General features: G+C 55.8%; 1 protein-coding gene across 1 annotated transcript in view; it reads left to right on the forward strand.

The window, feature by feature from the left end:
• Positions 1-12,789, forward strand: part of smarcc2 (SWI/SNF related BAF chromatin remodeling complex subunit C2) — a 29,365-nt gene extending 16,576 nt beyond the window's left edge. Inside the window, exons 16-26 of the mRNA XM_088916236.1 lie at positions 57-210; positions 298-414; positions 627-689; positions 1,173-1,431; positions 2,439-2,600; positions 4,817-4,878; positions 5,117-5,237; positions 5,322-5,470; positions 8,103-8,237; positions 8,633-9,047; positions 10,249-12,789. Of these exons, the coding sequence (XP_088772362.1) occupies positions 57-210; positions 298-414; positions 627-689; positions 1,173-1,431; positions 2,439-2,600; positions 4,817-4,878; positions 5,117-5,237; positions 5,322-5,470; positions 8,103-8,237; positions 8,633-9,047; positions 10,249-10,325 (1,714 nt within the window). The 3' untranslated portion in view covers positions 10,326-12,789. The remainder of the gene's footprint in view (positions 1-56; positions 211-297; positions 415-626; positions 690-1,172; positions 1,432-2,438; positions 2,601-4,816; positions 4,879-5,116; positions 5,238-5,321; positions 5,471-8,102; positions 8,238-8,632; positions 9,048-10,248) is intronic.
• Positions 12,790-14,685: the final 1,896 nt, after the last annotated feature.

Raw genomic sequence — 14,685 nt, forward strand, 5'->3', positions numbered from 1 at the left:
CCCCGTCTTCCTCCCTCTCTGTACTCCGGCCCGTGACCCCCTCTCTCGCTCTGCAGGGTCCACGCATTCCTGGAGCAGTGGGGGCTCATCAATTACCAGGTGGACGCGGAGAGCCGCCCCACCCCCATGGGGCCCCCTCCCACTTCGCACTTCCACGTCCTGGCTGACACCCCCTCCGGACTGGTGCCCTTGCAGCCCAAGACGTCCCAGGTAACAGAGTCGGGGAGGGAGGGGCTGGGGGTCCTGATTTCTCCGATTGGCTGATCCCCCTCTCTCCCTCCTTGTCGGCCTGTCTAGACCCCCGCCTCCCAGCAGATGCTCAGTTTCCCGGAGAAGGTCAAGGAGAAGCCAGCGGACCTGCAGAACTTCGGCCTGAGGACGGACATGTACAGCAAGAAGAGCGGGCCGGCCAAGGTAGGGAGAGCGAGGGAAGCAGCAAGGAGCGGAGGAGAGGGGCTAGGAGCAGGGTGGAGGGGGGACACACCTGTCTGTGGGAGTGGGAGTAAGAGAGGAGGAGGAGGAGGGAGTGGGAGCGAGAGAGGATGGAGAGGAAAGAGATCTGGAGTCAGCAGGGCCCCAGTGCCCTCGTGGTCAGAGATCATGGGTGTGGTCCTGTGTTGTTGCAGAGCAAGAGTGCTGCCAGCGCCACCCGGGAGTGGACAGAGCAAGAGACCCTGCTGCTGCTGGAGGTGAGTGTGTCACCCTCGCCCCGCCCTCTCCGCGTCCCCCACCCTCGCCACGCCCTCCCTGTAACCCCCACCCTCGCCCCATCCTCTCTGCGTCCCCCCAACCCTCACCTGCCCCCTCTGCACCCCAAAACCCTCGCCCCGCCCTCTCCGCGTCCCCCAACCTCGCCATGCCCCTTCTGCACCCCCCGCCTGCCCTCTCTGCACCCCCACCCTCACCCTGCCCCTTCTGCACCCCCACCCTTGTCCCGCCCCCTCTGCACCCCTCACCCTCACCCCGCCCCCTCTGCACCCCTCACCCTCGCCCCGCCCTACTCTGTGTCCCCCGACCCTCACCCGCCCCATCTGCACCCTCCACCCTTGCCCCACCCTCCCCGCGTCCCCCACCCTCGCCCTGTCCCCTCTGTATCCCCCCCACCCTTGTCCCACCCCAGCCCCCCTGCCCTCTCTGTGTTCATCGTTAGCCCTCACGCCCTGCCCCCCCAGGCGCTGGAGATGTACAAGGACGACTGGAACAAGGTGTCGGAGCACGTGGGCAGCCGCACGCAGGACGAGTGTATCCTGCACTTCCTGCGCCTCCCCATCGAGGACCCCTACCTGGAGGACAGCCAGGCCTCCCTGGGACCCCTGGCCTTCCAGCCTGTCCCCTTCAGCCAGGCGGGGAACCCCGTCATGAGCACCGTGGCCTTCCTGGCCTCCGTGGTGGACCCCCGAGTCGCCTCTGCAGCCGCCAAGTCTGCCCTGGGTGAGAGAAAGAGGGGGAGAGAGAGGAGGAGACTGAGGAGACAGTGTGAGAGAGGGGCACTGGGGAGGACAGTGTCAGAGGTGGAGACTGGGAAGGACAGTGTCAGAGGTGGAAACTGGGGAGGACAGTGTGAGAGGGGGAGACTGGGGAGGACAGTGTGAGAGAGGGGCAAGACTGGGGAGGACAGTGTGAGAGAGGGGCAAGACTGGGGAGGACAGTGTGAGAAGGGGAGACTGGGGAGGACAGTGTGAGAAGGGGAGACTGGGGAGGACAGTGTGAGAGGGGGAGACTGGGGAGGACAGTATGAGAGGGGGAGACTGGGGAGGACAGTGTGAGAGAGGGGCAAGACTGGGGAGGACAGTGTGAGAGAGGGGCAAGACTGGGGAGGACAGTGTGAGAAGGGGAGACTGGGGAGGACAGTGTGAGAGGGGGAGACTGGGGAGGACAGTATGAGAGGGGGAGACTGGGGAGGACAGTGTGAGAGAGGGGCAAGACTGGGGAGGACAGTGTGAGAGAGGAAGACTGGGGAGGACAGTGTGAGAGGGGGAGACTGGGGAGGACAGTGTGAGAGAGGGGCAAGACTGGGGAGGACAGTGTGAGAAGGGGAGACTGGGGAGGACAGTGTGAGAGGGCGAGACTGGGGAGGACAGTGTCAAAGGGGGAGACTGGGGAGGACAGTGTCAGAGGGGGAGACTGGGGAGGACAGTGTGAGAGAGGGAGCCTGGGGAGGACAGTGTGAGAGGAGGGAGCCTGGGGAGGACAGTGTGAGAGGAGGGAGACTGGGGAGGACAGTGTGAGAGGGGGAGACTGGGGAGGACAGTGTGAGAGGGGCAGTGGGGTGACAGGGAAAGAGACAGACACTGTGAGAAAGTTTGGGACAGAGGAAGAGAGAGATGGACAGGGGTGCAGAGTGGGTCTGATCTGGAGAGAGAGGGGACAGACGAGGTGGGGAACAGCGAGAGGTGGAAGGTGTGATCTGCTCTCTGATGTTCCCCTTTCTGTGCCAGAGGAGTTCTCCCGGATGAGGGAGGAGGTGCCGTCGGCCCTGGTGGAGGCCCACGTGCGGCGCGTGGAGGAGGCGGCGCGGGCCAGCGGCCGGCAGGACCCCTTGTATGGCCTGGACAGCAGCGGCATCGCCGGCACTGCCCTGGAGGAGACAGAGCGCACTGGTGAGACTGCCTGGCACACCACAGAGAGCACACAGAGACACTCCCACTGTCAGAGAGCACACAGACACACTCCCACTGTCAGAGAGCACACAGACACACTCCCACTGTCAGAGAGCACACAGAGACACTCCCACTGTCAGAGAGCACACAGACACACTCCCACTGTCAGAGAGCACACAGACACTCCCACTGTCAGAGAGCACACGGAGACACTCCCACTGTCAGAGAGCACACGGACACTCCCACTGTCAGAGAGCACACAAGAGACACTCCCACTGTCAGAGAGCACAGAGACACTCCCACTGTCAGAGAGCACAGAGACACTTCCACTGTCAGAGAGCACAGAGACACTCCCACTGTCAGAGAGCACACAGAGACCCTCCCACTGTCAGAGAGCACACAGACACTCCCACTGTCAGAGAGCACACAGAGACACTCCCACTGTCAGAGAGCACACAGACACTTCCACTGTCAGAGAGCACAGAGACACTCCCACTGTCAGAGAGCACACAGAGACCCTCCCACTGTCAGAGAGCACACAGACACTCCCACTGTCAGAGAGCACACAGACACTCCCACTGTCAGAGAGCACACAGAGACACTCCCACTGTCAGAGAGCACACAGAGACCCTCCCACTGTCAGAGAGCACACAGACACTCCCACTGTCAGAGAGCACACAAGAGACACTCCCACTGTCAGAGAGCACACGGAGACACTCCCACTGTCAGAGAGCACACAGACACTCCCACTGTCAGAGAGCACACAGAGACACTCCCACTGTCAGAGAGCACACAGAGACACTCCCACTGTCAGAGAGCACACAGACACTCCCACTGTCAGAGAGCACACAAGAGACACTCCCACTGTCAGAGAGCACACAGACACACTCCCACTGTCGGAGATCACACGGACACTCCCACTGTCAGAGAGCACACAAGAGACACTCCCACTGTCTGAGAGCACACAGACACTCCCACTGTCGGAGAGCACCCAGAGACTCCCACTGTCAGAGAGCACACAGACACTCCCACTGTCAGAGAGCACACGGAGACACTCCCACTGTCAGAGAGCACACAAGAGACACTCCCACTGTCAGAGAGCACACAGACACTCCCACTGTCAGAGAGCACACAAGAGACACTCCCACTGTCAGAGAGCACACAGAGACACTCCCACTGCCGGAGAGCACACAGAGACACTCCCACTGTCAGAGAGCACACAGACACTCCCACTGTCAGAGAGCACACGGAGACACTCCCACTGTCAGAGAGCACACAAGAGACACTCCCACTGTCAGAGAGCACAGAGACACTCCCACTGTCAGAGAGCACAGAGACACTCCCACTGTCAGAGAGCACACAGACACTCCCACTGTCAGAGAGCACACAGACACTCCCACTGTCAGAGAGCACACAGAGACACTCCCACTGTCAGAGAGCACACGGACACTCCCACTGTCAGAGAGCACACAGACACTCCCACTGTCAGAGAGCACACAGAGACACTCCCACTGTCAGAGAGCACACAGAGACACTCCCACTGTCAGAGAGCACACAGACACTCCCACTGTCAGAGAGCACACTGAGACACTCCCACTGTCAGAGAGCACACAGACACTCCCACTGTCAGAGAGCACACAAGAGACACTCCCACTGTCAGAGAGCACACAAGAGACACTCCCACTGTCAGAGAGCACACAGACACTCCCAGTGTCAGAGAGCACACAGAGACACTCCCACTGTCAGAGAGCACACAGACACTCCCACTGTCAGAGAGCACACAGACACACTCCCACTGTCAGAGAGCACACAGACACTCCCACTGTCAGAGAGCACACTGAGACACTCCCACTGTCAGAGAGCACACGGACACTCCCACTGTCAGAGAGCACACAAGAGACACTCCCACTGTCTGAGAGCACACAGACACTCCCACTGTCGGAGAGCACCCAGAGACTCCCACTGTCAGAGAGCACACAGACACTCCCACTGTCAGAGAGCACACGGAGACACTCCCACTGTCAGAGAGCACACAAGAGACACTCCCACTGTCAGAGAGCACACAGACACTCCCACTGTCAGAGAGCATGACCGATGGGTACAATCAGTGTTGCCAAAGCAAATGAAAGTAATGATATTTACATGAAACAAAACAAAAATAGAAGTAAAATAAAATCTACTCTCACTCACTGTCTCATTGTCTCTTTGTGTTCCAGAAGAGAACAGCGAGGAAAATAAGAGCGACAGCCAGCCCAGCGAGGAGAAAAGAGAGAGCAAAGTACTCTTTCCCCCGTCCCTCTGTATTTCATGTCTGTGTGTCCGTCTGTCCGCCTCTGTCCCCGAGCCTGCCTGCCTGTCTGTGTGTGATGGCGGCCTGGCCGTCCTTGGTCCCCTTCACTCTGTCTGCATGTGCGTCTCTCCTGCTCCCCCCTAATGCCCTGCTGATCTGCCCCATCCTGCACCTGTGTTACACCTGCCCTGGGCCCTTTGTGATTCCACGTTTGTCCGTGCCTCAGGAGAGTAAGGAAGGGTCCCTGGAGGAGGAGGAGAAGCCAGCGGAGATGGGAAAGAAGGACGAGGAGCGCGGGAGAGAGGGAGACGGAGACAGGGAGGCGGAGAAGGCCGACTCGGAGATGGGTGAGTCTCCGGTTGAGGCCCAGGCAGGGCAGGGCTGGGGGTGGGCGTGGCGAGTGTCTGACCGCTCTCCGGCCTCGTTCCCAGGTGATGGGGAGAAGGAGAAGGAGGGGAAGGAGAGCTCGGAGGGGGAGAGCGAGGGAGAGAGGAGGGCCAAGGTGGAGAGAGACGTGGGAGAAGGGAACCTGGCCACTGCGGCCGCGTCTGCGCTGGCGGCTGCTGCTGTCAAGGCCAAGGTATGTCTCCCTGCCCACCCTGCTGTCCAGCAGACACTGTCCATGCAGCTGTCTGGCAGTCTCTCTGTCCGTGCCCCTGTCGGTCCAGCCTTGTGACCGGCCATCTCTCTCTCTGTCCACCTGTCGGTCCAGCCTTGTGACCAGAAGGCCATCTCTCTGTTCATGCCCCTGTCGGTCCAGCCTTGTGACCGTCCATCTCTCTGTCCATCCACCTGTCGGTCCAGCCTTGTGACCGTCCATCTCTCTGTCCATCCACCTGTCGGTCCAGCCTTGTGACCAGAAGGCCATCTCTCTGTTCATGCCCCTGTCGGTCTAGCCTTGTGACCGTCCATCTCTCTGTCCATCCACCTGTCGGTCCAGCCTTGTGACCGTCCATCTCTCTGTCCGTCCATTTCCATGACTGGATATCTCTTCCCATTTGTCCACTTCTCTGTTCACCTGTCCATCCGTCTCCCTGTCCATGTGCAGCAATGCCAGCCCCTTCACTACTATAATCCCACCCTGCTTGCACGTTGCCTTTGTTTGCCATGTTCTGTTGGCCTGTCCTTCATCCTCGCAGATGGGACCCCTCCGGGGCGCCTGGGTTGATCCCCTCTCGGGGAAGTCTGCGGAGTGTTTGACCAATCGCTCTTCATTACTGGATGTTATTAACTGAGGAACAACAAGAAGTCAGTTTCACACAGCTGTACCTAATCACTGTCATTACAAAATCAGCTCTTGAATACAAACCCCTCCCTTTGCATTCATCTCAAGGATCCCTCCTCCACCCAGTCTCCTCCTTGCAGCTGCCCCTGGGTCCACTCTGTCTGAATGAGGCTCAGGTCTCCTCGTCCTGTGGCCAGGAGGTGGCCCATTAACCAAGCACAGTAAGCCACACCAGTCTCACCAATGGGTTCCAAGCATTCAGTTCTTGGATGTTGTCGTCCCTGGTGATATACAATTAACCCTTCGGGTATTCTACCCAACTCACTCCGACTTACCCCAGTAAGGGAATCGGAGAAGAGACTGATCTAAATCTTCACTTTGACGCAGTCAGCTCTTCACCAAGCACATGAATTTTCATCAGCCACTCTTCCCATCTGACTGTACCAGCTGATCCTGTTTGGCCAGGGACGACCCCCTGTCCTCACAAGACACCGTGTAGGCTTTCCCCGATGACTGCAGCCGGCCTGTTGCTCTTTCACACCTCTCATCCTTCCTCCCCACCGAGACCACAGATCCGTCTGTTAGTGGGATAGCCAGGGAGTGCTGAGGACTCCAGCTGTGCCAGTGTCTCGCCAGGCGCTGCCCCACTCCTCCAGGCGACAACTGCTGCCTCCAGCCCTAAGCCAGCTGGCCAGCCCTGTTCCTCAGCGGAGCACTTCAGCCCCTTTGTGCCTAGCAAACGAGCAGTCCACCACACAGCCCAAGTGTCCAGCACTTGTGATGCCCAGTGTAGGCCAAGCTCTATTTTCTCAAGCATCCCTTGCTCAGCGAGTCCCAAGCCAGCTCAGTCTATTGCTGTTTATTACTCACGTCTCCCAAGTCAAGCCCCAGACTGAAGGCCTTGTCCTCCTGGCTGCTCTTGGACTCGTTCCCATTTAGCCCAGGCCTGTTCCACTCAGAGTCCTGTCTGCTCCTCCATCTCATGTGGAATCTCACTCCCTCAATTAGCCCAGGTGTGTCTCATTTTCTCCTTCTTTACAGGTGGCTGTCTCTTAAAGCCACCTCTCACTCCCTTACGCCATGCACTCCTCTGTCTGTCTGACGGTCTCTCCATCTCTCTCTCGCTCTTCAGCCCTTTGTCTTGTCTGCGTCGGTGTTGGTGTGTGGCCTAGAGTGTAGCCATGCGTGTTTCACGGTGTCAGAGCGAAGTGGCACACATACCCAGCCATTCACTTTCTAACCACTTCATCCAACTCAGGCTCTCAGGGGAGCCGGAGCCTATCCCAGCAAGCAACAGGCACAAGGCAGGGTACACCCCAGACCATCGCAGGGCACACACAGTCGCACACGCGCGCTCACACAAGGTGCCAGTTATCCTATTAGCGTGTCTTCGGACTGTGAGAGGAAACCAGAGCACCTAGAGGAAACCCATGTAAACACAGGGAGAGCATATAGACTCCACACAGATAGCACCCCTGGTCCAGAATTGAAACCAGAGCCCCAGCACTGAACAGCAACAATGCTAACCACTGTACCACTGTGGTGGGACACATACATCAGCACGTATTCAAGGTTATAGCGTTAGTGCTTAATTATTCTGTGGGATGTCTGGAAAAATTGCTGGAACATGTTTATTTAGCACTGCAGCTCCGTACCAGTCACCAGACTCCTCAAGGTCAAATGGTCAAAGTACAACAAGAACTGGCTTTGTAAAAACAACAGTAATTGGTTTTCTCCTAATGAAGTCGTTAGGAGAAGGAGCGATCAACTTCATAGAACAGGACAAAAACGACCTGAGGCTGAAACGCACTAACCTGTCTCGTACTTTATGAGGCCGTACTGTATAAAAAGGGGTAAGCGTTGTCAGTCTGTCCATGCTGTGTGTGTTGAGCTCAATAAAGGCTGAATCTGCACGAGGCTGTCTCCTGCTCCCCTGCTGAAGAATTTCCACCAGTCCCGAGTGTGACGGTGCTGTCTGTCCTCTCAGCACCTGGCCGCAGTGGAGGAGAGGAAGATCAAGTCTCTGGTGGCCCTGCTGGTGGAGACGCAGATGAAGAAGCTGGAGATCAAACTGAGGCACTTCGAGGAGCTGGAGACCATCATGGACAGAGAGAGAGAGGCGGTGAGCCAGAGAGAGGGAGGGAGAGAGGAGGAGACAGGAAGAGGCTGTGGGATAGAGGGAGGGAGAGGGGGAGACAGGGAGAGGCTGTGGGATAGAGGGAGGGAGAGGGGGGAGACAGGGAGAGGCTGTGGGATAGAGGGAGGGAGAGGGGGAGACAGGGAGAGGCTGTGGGATAGAGGGAGGGAGAGAGGGGGAGACAGGGAGAGGCTGTGGGATAGAGGGAGAGAGAGGGTCAGACAGATGGAGAGAGGGAGAGAGGGAGAGTTGGGACAGAGGGGGAGAGGAGGAGACAGAGAGAGAGGCGGTGGGATAGAGGGAGGGAGACAGGGGCAGACAGATGGAGAGAGGGAGAGTCCTGCGGGCTGTGCTGACAGCGTGTCCTCCCCCCTGGCCAGCTGGAGTACCAGAGGCAGCAGCTGCTGGCGGACCGGCAGTCCTTCCACATGGAGCAGCTCAAGTACGCCGAGATGAGGGCCCGGCAGCAGCACTTCCAGCACATCCAGCACCAGCAGCACAGCCAGGGCCCGGCCCAGCCCCCGCCGCCCAGCGGCCCGCCCGCGGTCGCCTTGGCCCCCACCCCTGGGGCCGCCGCCACGCCCCCTGCCCCCAGCCCGGCCCCGCCGGCTGCCCCCCCCTCTTCCTCCTCCTCCTCCTCCTCCAACTCCAACTCCTCCTCCTCCTCGCAGCCCAGCGAGGCCCCGCCCGGCCCGCCACCCCCGCCGGGCCAGCGCACTCCTCCCCCAGCCCCCTGCGGCCCCCCCAGCCAGGCCCCCCCAGGCCAGCCCTCCCTGGGGGTCCCCCAGCACCACGGTGAGTACAGCTGGGGGTCAGGGTCAGAGACTATTATCATTATTGTTGTTGTTGGAGATCTGTGCTCACTCTTTCTGTGCCTGAGCCTGTCCTCTCTGGACAGCCAGGTCTGTCTGTATCCAGTTTCTGTCCAGGCTGTGGTCACGGAGCCTGTCCTCTCTGGACAGCCAGGTCTGTCTGTATCCAGTTTCTGTCCAGGCTGTGGTCACTGAGCCTGTCCTCTCTGTACAGCTAGATCTGCCTGTGTCCAGTGTCTATGTCCAGGCTGTGGTCACTGAGCCTGTCCTCTCTGTACAGCTAGATCTGCCTGTGTCCAGTTTCTATGTCCAGCCTGTGGACACTGAGCCTCTCCTCTCTGTACAGTCAGGTCTGTCTGTGTCCAGTGTCTATGTCCAGGCTGTGGACACTGAGCCTGTCCTCTCTGTACAGTCAGGTCTGTCTGTGTCCAGTGTCTATGTCCAGGCTGTGGTCACTGAGCCTGTCCTCTCTGTACAGTCAGGTCTGTCTGTGTCCAGTGTCTATGTCCAGGCTGTGAGTCTTTGGCTCTAAAGGTCATTCTGGTGTGTGGAGTCTTGGCAATGGCTAAGTGGCCCTCTGATCTGCGGTGAGCATTTCTTGCAGGTTCACATCCCAGCCTGAAGGGGGAGACACAGGATCATGTATTTAACTCAAGACACTAAAAACATCTTGTAAGATTGCAAAGGAACAAGTAATAGATTTATTCCATACCGAAAAGAGAGGATTGTAAGAAAAATCAGGCCCATCTACCTCATTTACCTGCTAGTAATTCATCCCAGTACAGGCAGTTCTCGATTTACAGGCTTTTATTTTGTGGATTAATCTGTGTCCTCTGGTTTGTGTTTCACTGCTGATCCAGTAGAGCCCAGAGGGCTGACTTTGTGAAAATCTCCTCTGCTCAGCGTTGAAAAGGCCCTTCTGTTACTTTCTCTGCGAGGGCAGAAGTGGACTCTATGTGGAATTTCATTTAAAACTGAGAACAAGAAGCACTACTTTACACAGAGGGAGGTGGGAGTGTGGAGCAAGCTGCTTAACCATATTGTTGAAGCTGAGACCCCGGCGGCTGAGAAGACACAGCTGGATCAGACCCTCTGATCGATCACCGGCTCACCGACAGATGGGCTGAACGTTTCCGACTGTCCTTTTCTTCTTATCCCTCCTTCTCTCTTGTTTTGGTTGACAGAGTCCACCGCTCCACTGCCTCCTGAGTCCCTGCCCTCAGCCCTGGCCACGGGGCCTCCAGTGCCCCCCCAGCCGTGAGGGGGGGAGAGAGAGGGGTGGAGGGGGGGCTGAGGGTGAGAGCGAGATACCCGCCGCAGTGTGGCCACCGACTGAAGGGGTGTCCAGTCTCTGCTGCTGACCTGTCCCCCTGCTCCCTGCGAGCCCCCCCACCTCCGGCTGCAGAGGCAGAGCGACGCCGAGGCCAGACGAGCTCCCTAAACGATGGACAAGCGCAGACGAGCGAACCTCTGAAGGCAGTGACCGAAGAGAGTGTTTTCTGTTTGGAGCGCCTCGCTGACGTCCTCCTCCCACCCCTCCACCCCCCACGTCCCACGACATGAAGGAAGACCTGGGGCAGCCTGTGCTGACTGTCCAGTTTGGGCCGGAACCGGGCCGCTCCGGCGCCACATCCCCAGAGCTCTCTCAGCCAGGCCTGTCATCTCTAGAGACTGTCGAATCCAGCCGACTGGATCCCCAGAGGTTTCTGGGGTGTGGACCCTCCCCCCACCCCAACCCCATCTCCCCATATCTGTCAGTCAGCACAGTCGGCAGCCCCTGACCGCAGTAGGGGTCAGAGATCGCCGCGGGCAGGAAACACACCTGGCACCTGCGCACGTCCGCAAGGTGTGAGAGGGGGGAGTGAACTGCACTAGATTACAAAACGAAAGAGCGAGACGATCTTTTTTTTTGTTTTGGTGGTATGCACAAAGGGTTTAAACTTCAGAAGCGACTGGACATCATATGTTCCTGGATATTTGCAGTTCGGTAGGAACAGAAGAAGACTGTGGAAGTGGGATGAAAAACATTAAGTTTACATTTTAATCATTTAAACCCCTTATGTGCATCAGAAAGTGTTTAAAACACATCTATACACCCATATCTATGTATGTGCGAGTGTATAATATGGACTCCTTTAACCTGAAGAAGCACTTAGAAGTTTTTTATACATGTTGCTATTGTTGCAAGTATTATTGTTAATATTGATGTCATTGTTAGTGTTCCTGTGGTATGGTCCTGTCCTTAGGTGAAGTAGCTGATTCTTTATTGTGCTCTGAAAAGCTTGTCAGCAGCGTGGCAGGATGGGATGGGCAGTTGTAATTAGACGCGTCAGTTCCTTACTGCTGTGTCGTCTCAGTGCTCCCAGGGGTCACTGGGAGCCTCTACTAGATCCGGGTCAGAGGGCAGCTGTGAGCAGTGATTTCCCCCTCCTCCCTGAGCAGGCTGTGGCGTTACTCCCTGTCCCCCCATTGCGGGGGGCTGCCTTTCTGACTGAGCCCCCCAAAGGGGTTCTGTCTGTCTGCCTCCGTCACATTTCAGTGGTGTGTGTGTTTGTCACAGGCCCTAACCAAGCGTCCAGGTAGTGTGGACAGACAGGGTGGACACGTCCCAAGCCAGTGTCCAGGCAGTGTGGACAAGCCCTAACCCAGTGGATAAACAGAGCAAAAAAGCCCTGACCCAGTGTCCAGGCAGTGTGGACAGACAGGGTGGACAAGCCCTAACCCAGTGTCCAGACAGTGTTGACACATGTGGTGGACAAGCCCTAACCCAGTGTCCAGACAGTGTGTCCGGACTGTGTTAGGGCTTTTCCGCCCTGTGTCCTGTCATTGTGGACGGACGGGGCAGACAAGCTCTGACCCAGTGTTCAGAGCAGAGTATCCAGTGTTAAGGTAACAGAGTCCATCCAGACGGTGTGGGCAGTGAAGAAACAGCCCGCCGGCCAGCCCTGCCCTCTCTGCCTGCTCCAGAAGGACGTGACACTGGGCACCAAACATAGTGGTTTACTTTTTACTGTAAATGACCTTTTATACTTCGACTGCTCGTTTATAATTACTGTTACATTGCTCTTGCTGTTATTGTTTAATTCTGTGTATCTGTTCGTGTCTGTCCAGATATATATATTCCCAAATATCTCTTCTGTCTCCACTTCCGTAGTGTTCCAATGCTCTTGTGTAGGTCTGACCTTTCACCTCTGACCTGCAGCCCAGCCCACCCCAGCCCTCTCACAGGATCTGCAGTCAGACCAGCGTCCACTCTGTCTCAGCCTCCGAAGTGACGACCTTGATCTAACTGACAGTTTCCTGTCCCGGGACGCGTTGGATGTTTTTTTTTTTCCTTCTCCCTGTTGATGCTGTCCAGGGTGCGAATTTAGGGGCTCACTCTCACACGCCAGGCACGCAGCGCACCTAAGCAGTATTCCAGAATTCGGGATAGCGAGGCGGCCACAGGCGTCTCAATCGAAGTGTTCCTGAGTTTCTGCGCAAGGGAGAGTAAGGGGCGTCTGCGCGGTGTCGCCGAGGATGCTGGGAAGCAGTAGGACTGTGCTTCTCCGTTGTTCCGGTACATCTGCTCTGGTGTGAAGCTCAGTGCAGGTGTACTTATATACAGAAGTAAGGTTTAAAAAAAAATCGAACAGCAAACTTGACAAAAATATGTGCAAAGCAGAAAAGTTATTTACAATGAAAAAAAAAACTGAGAAACTCAGTATAAAGTCAGTTTAAAGTCACCCTGTGTCCTGTGTTGTTTGAATCTGACTGTGTGTTTAACTGCTGGTTCTGGGGGGTCAGTGTGTCTGCAGGGTGACCAGTCCTGGTCCTGGGGGGGTCAGTGTGTCTGCAGGGTGTCCGGTCCTGGTCCTGGGGGGGTCAGTGTGTCTGCAGGGTGTCCGGTCCTGGTCCTGGGGGGGTCAGTGTGTCTGCAGGGTGTCCAGTCCTGGTTCCTCCACCATCCCTCAGAGGAGTCTCTCTCCTGCTTGTTCTCTTCTCACAAAAGATTGTCTCTCATGTTTCTGTTTCCAAATGTAATTCTCTCCTCTCTGGAAGCCTCTGCCCTTTTTTTTAAACCAGTGGTTCTCAAACTGTGGTACGCATACCGGCAGTGGTACGTGGAGTGCCGCCAGGTGGTACGCCAAATGACCCTGGAACTGTGTCGTGTGCGCTGAAAAATCGGGACGGGTTTTCATATTTTGTATTTTAAACGTGTCGAATACGCAGCCTACGTACTGCGATACAGTGCGCGCTAATACTTCAGTGGACACAAGAGAAACTCTGTAATTCTATACCACTCTAGAGGAATGAGTGCTACGGATGCAAGTGACCAATTGTATTTAAAAAAGCCACTGTATCTCCAGCAAATAGGGAGGAAGGAGAATGTGCGTGATTTTGGAACAATGCCAATGTTGTAAACACAGGAATGCATAGAAATGCGTGCTACGAACGCTGGTAATCTTGTGAGCACAGGAAAGCGTGATAGATAAAAAAACATTGTAACGCAACGGGGGCTCAGGCGGGCGCCCTTGCCGCATTAGGTCGGCCCCCCACCGTCGGGGGCTCGAACCTGGGACTCCCGCGTCACTCAGCAGGGACCCAGCCCGGTGAGCTAAAGAGAGATCTCTCTACAGCCCGTAGCTGTAGTCCTGCTATCACAGGAAAGGGCGGTGACGTCACCTGCTCTGGTAAGCCGGCTCTTACACAGTACCTGTCGGCCGTAAGCGTTACAATATTTAAGAACTGTTCTAAGATAATTTGAGAAAAATACACCGAGCGTCTCTGTTTCGCTCCCATGCGCATGAAATAAAAACTTTAAATAAATACGGAAATAAAAAACGGAAACGCGGAAAAATGCAAGCTTGCGGATTGCTAAAGCAGGTAAGCCACACTATTTTTGAAGAACCGTATTTCCCGTTGGCAAAAGAGCTGACACGTATTATGTGTGGAGAAAAAAGCAGCTAATCAGCTCGACCTGCTGCCCCCCTCCCCCTGAAAGACACAGTCACTCATAGAATTATTGAAATGAAGGATTATATCAAAAGTACACTGATAGAGCGCGTTAAGATGAACAGATGTTTTTCACTGCAATTAGATGAGTCTGTAGTCGATTTGGCCAATTTGCTCGTTTACGTTAGATACGAGTTTGAGGGTACGTCCCGTGAGGACTTTCTGGTCTGTAAGCCGTTACCAACAGGAACTACAGGAGAGCACATATTTCAGCTTCTGAATGAATTTATCGAAGAGAATAGCATCGACTGGATAAAATGTGTCGGAGTTTGTAGAGACGGTGCTAGAGCAATGACAAGCCGACACAGCGGTGTAGTTGCACGAATTAGAGAGGTTGCTCCAGAAATTAATGGACGCATTGCAACATCCACCGCGAGACCTTTGCCGTCAAGAAAATGCCTGACGATTTAAAATCTGTTAGACTCTGTTGTGAATTGTATCAAGGCTCGAAAAATTAATTCACATCTGCTTTGCTCGACTAAACAGGCTCACCCCTCTCACTGAAATGGTGCTTTTTTATTAGTTGTTGTTACTGTTGTTTTTCTGTAAAACACTTTGAGAAGCCACCTTTAAAGGCGCTATATGAAGTTTATTATTATAATATTTATTATATGTATGTGTGAGTG

This window comes from Atractosteus spatula, chromosome 1 (genome assembly GCF_055471065.1).
Source record: "Atractosteus spatula isolate fAtrSpa1 chromosome 1, fAtrSpa1.hap1, whole genome shotgun sequence".
Lineage (NCBI taxonomy): Eukaryota > Metazoa > Chordata > Actinopteri > Semionotiformes > Lepisosteidae > Atractosteus > Atractosteus spatula.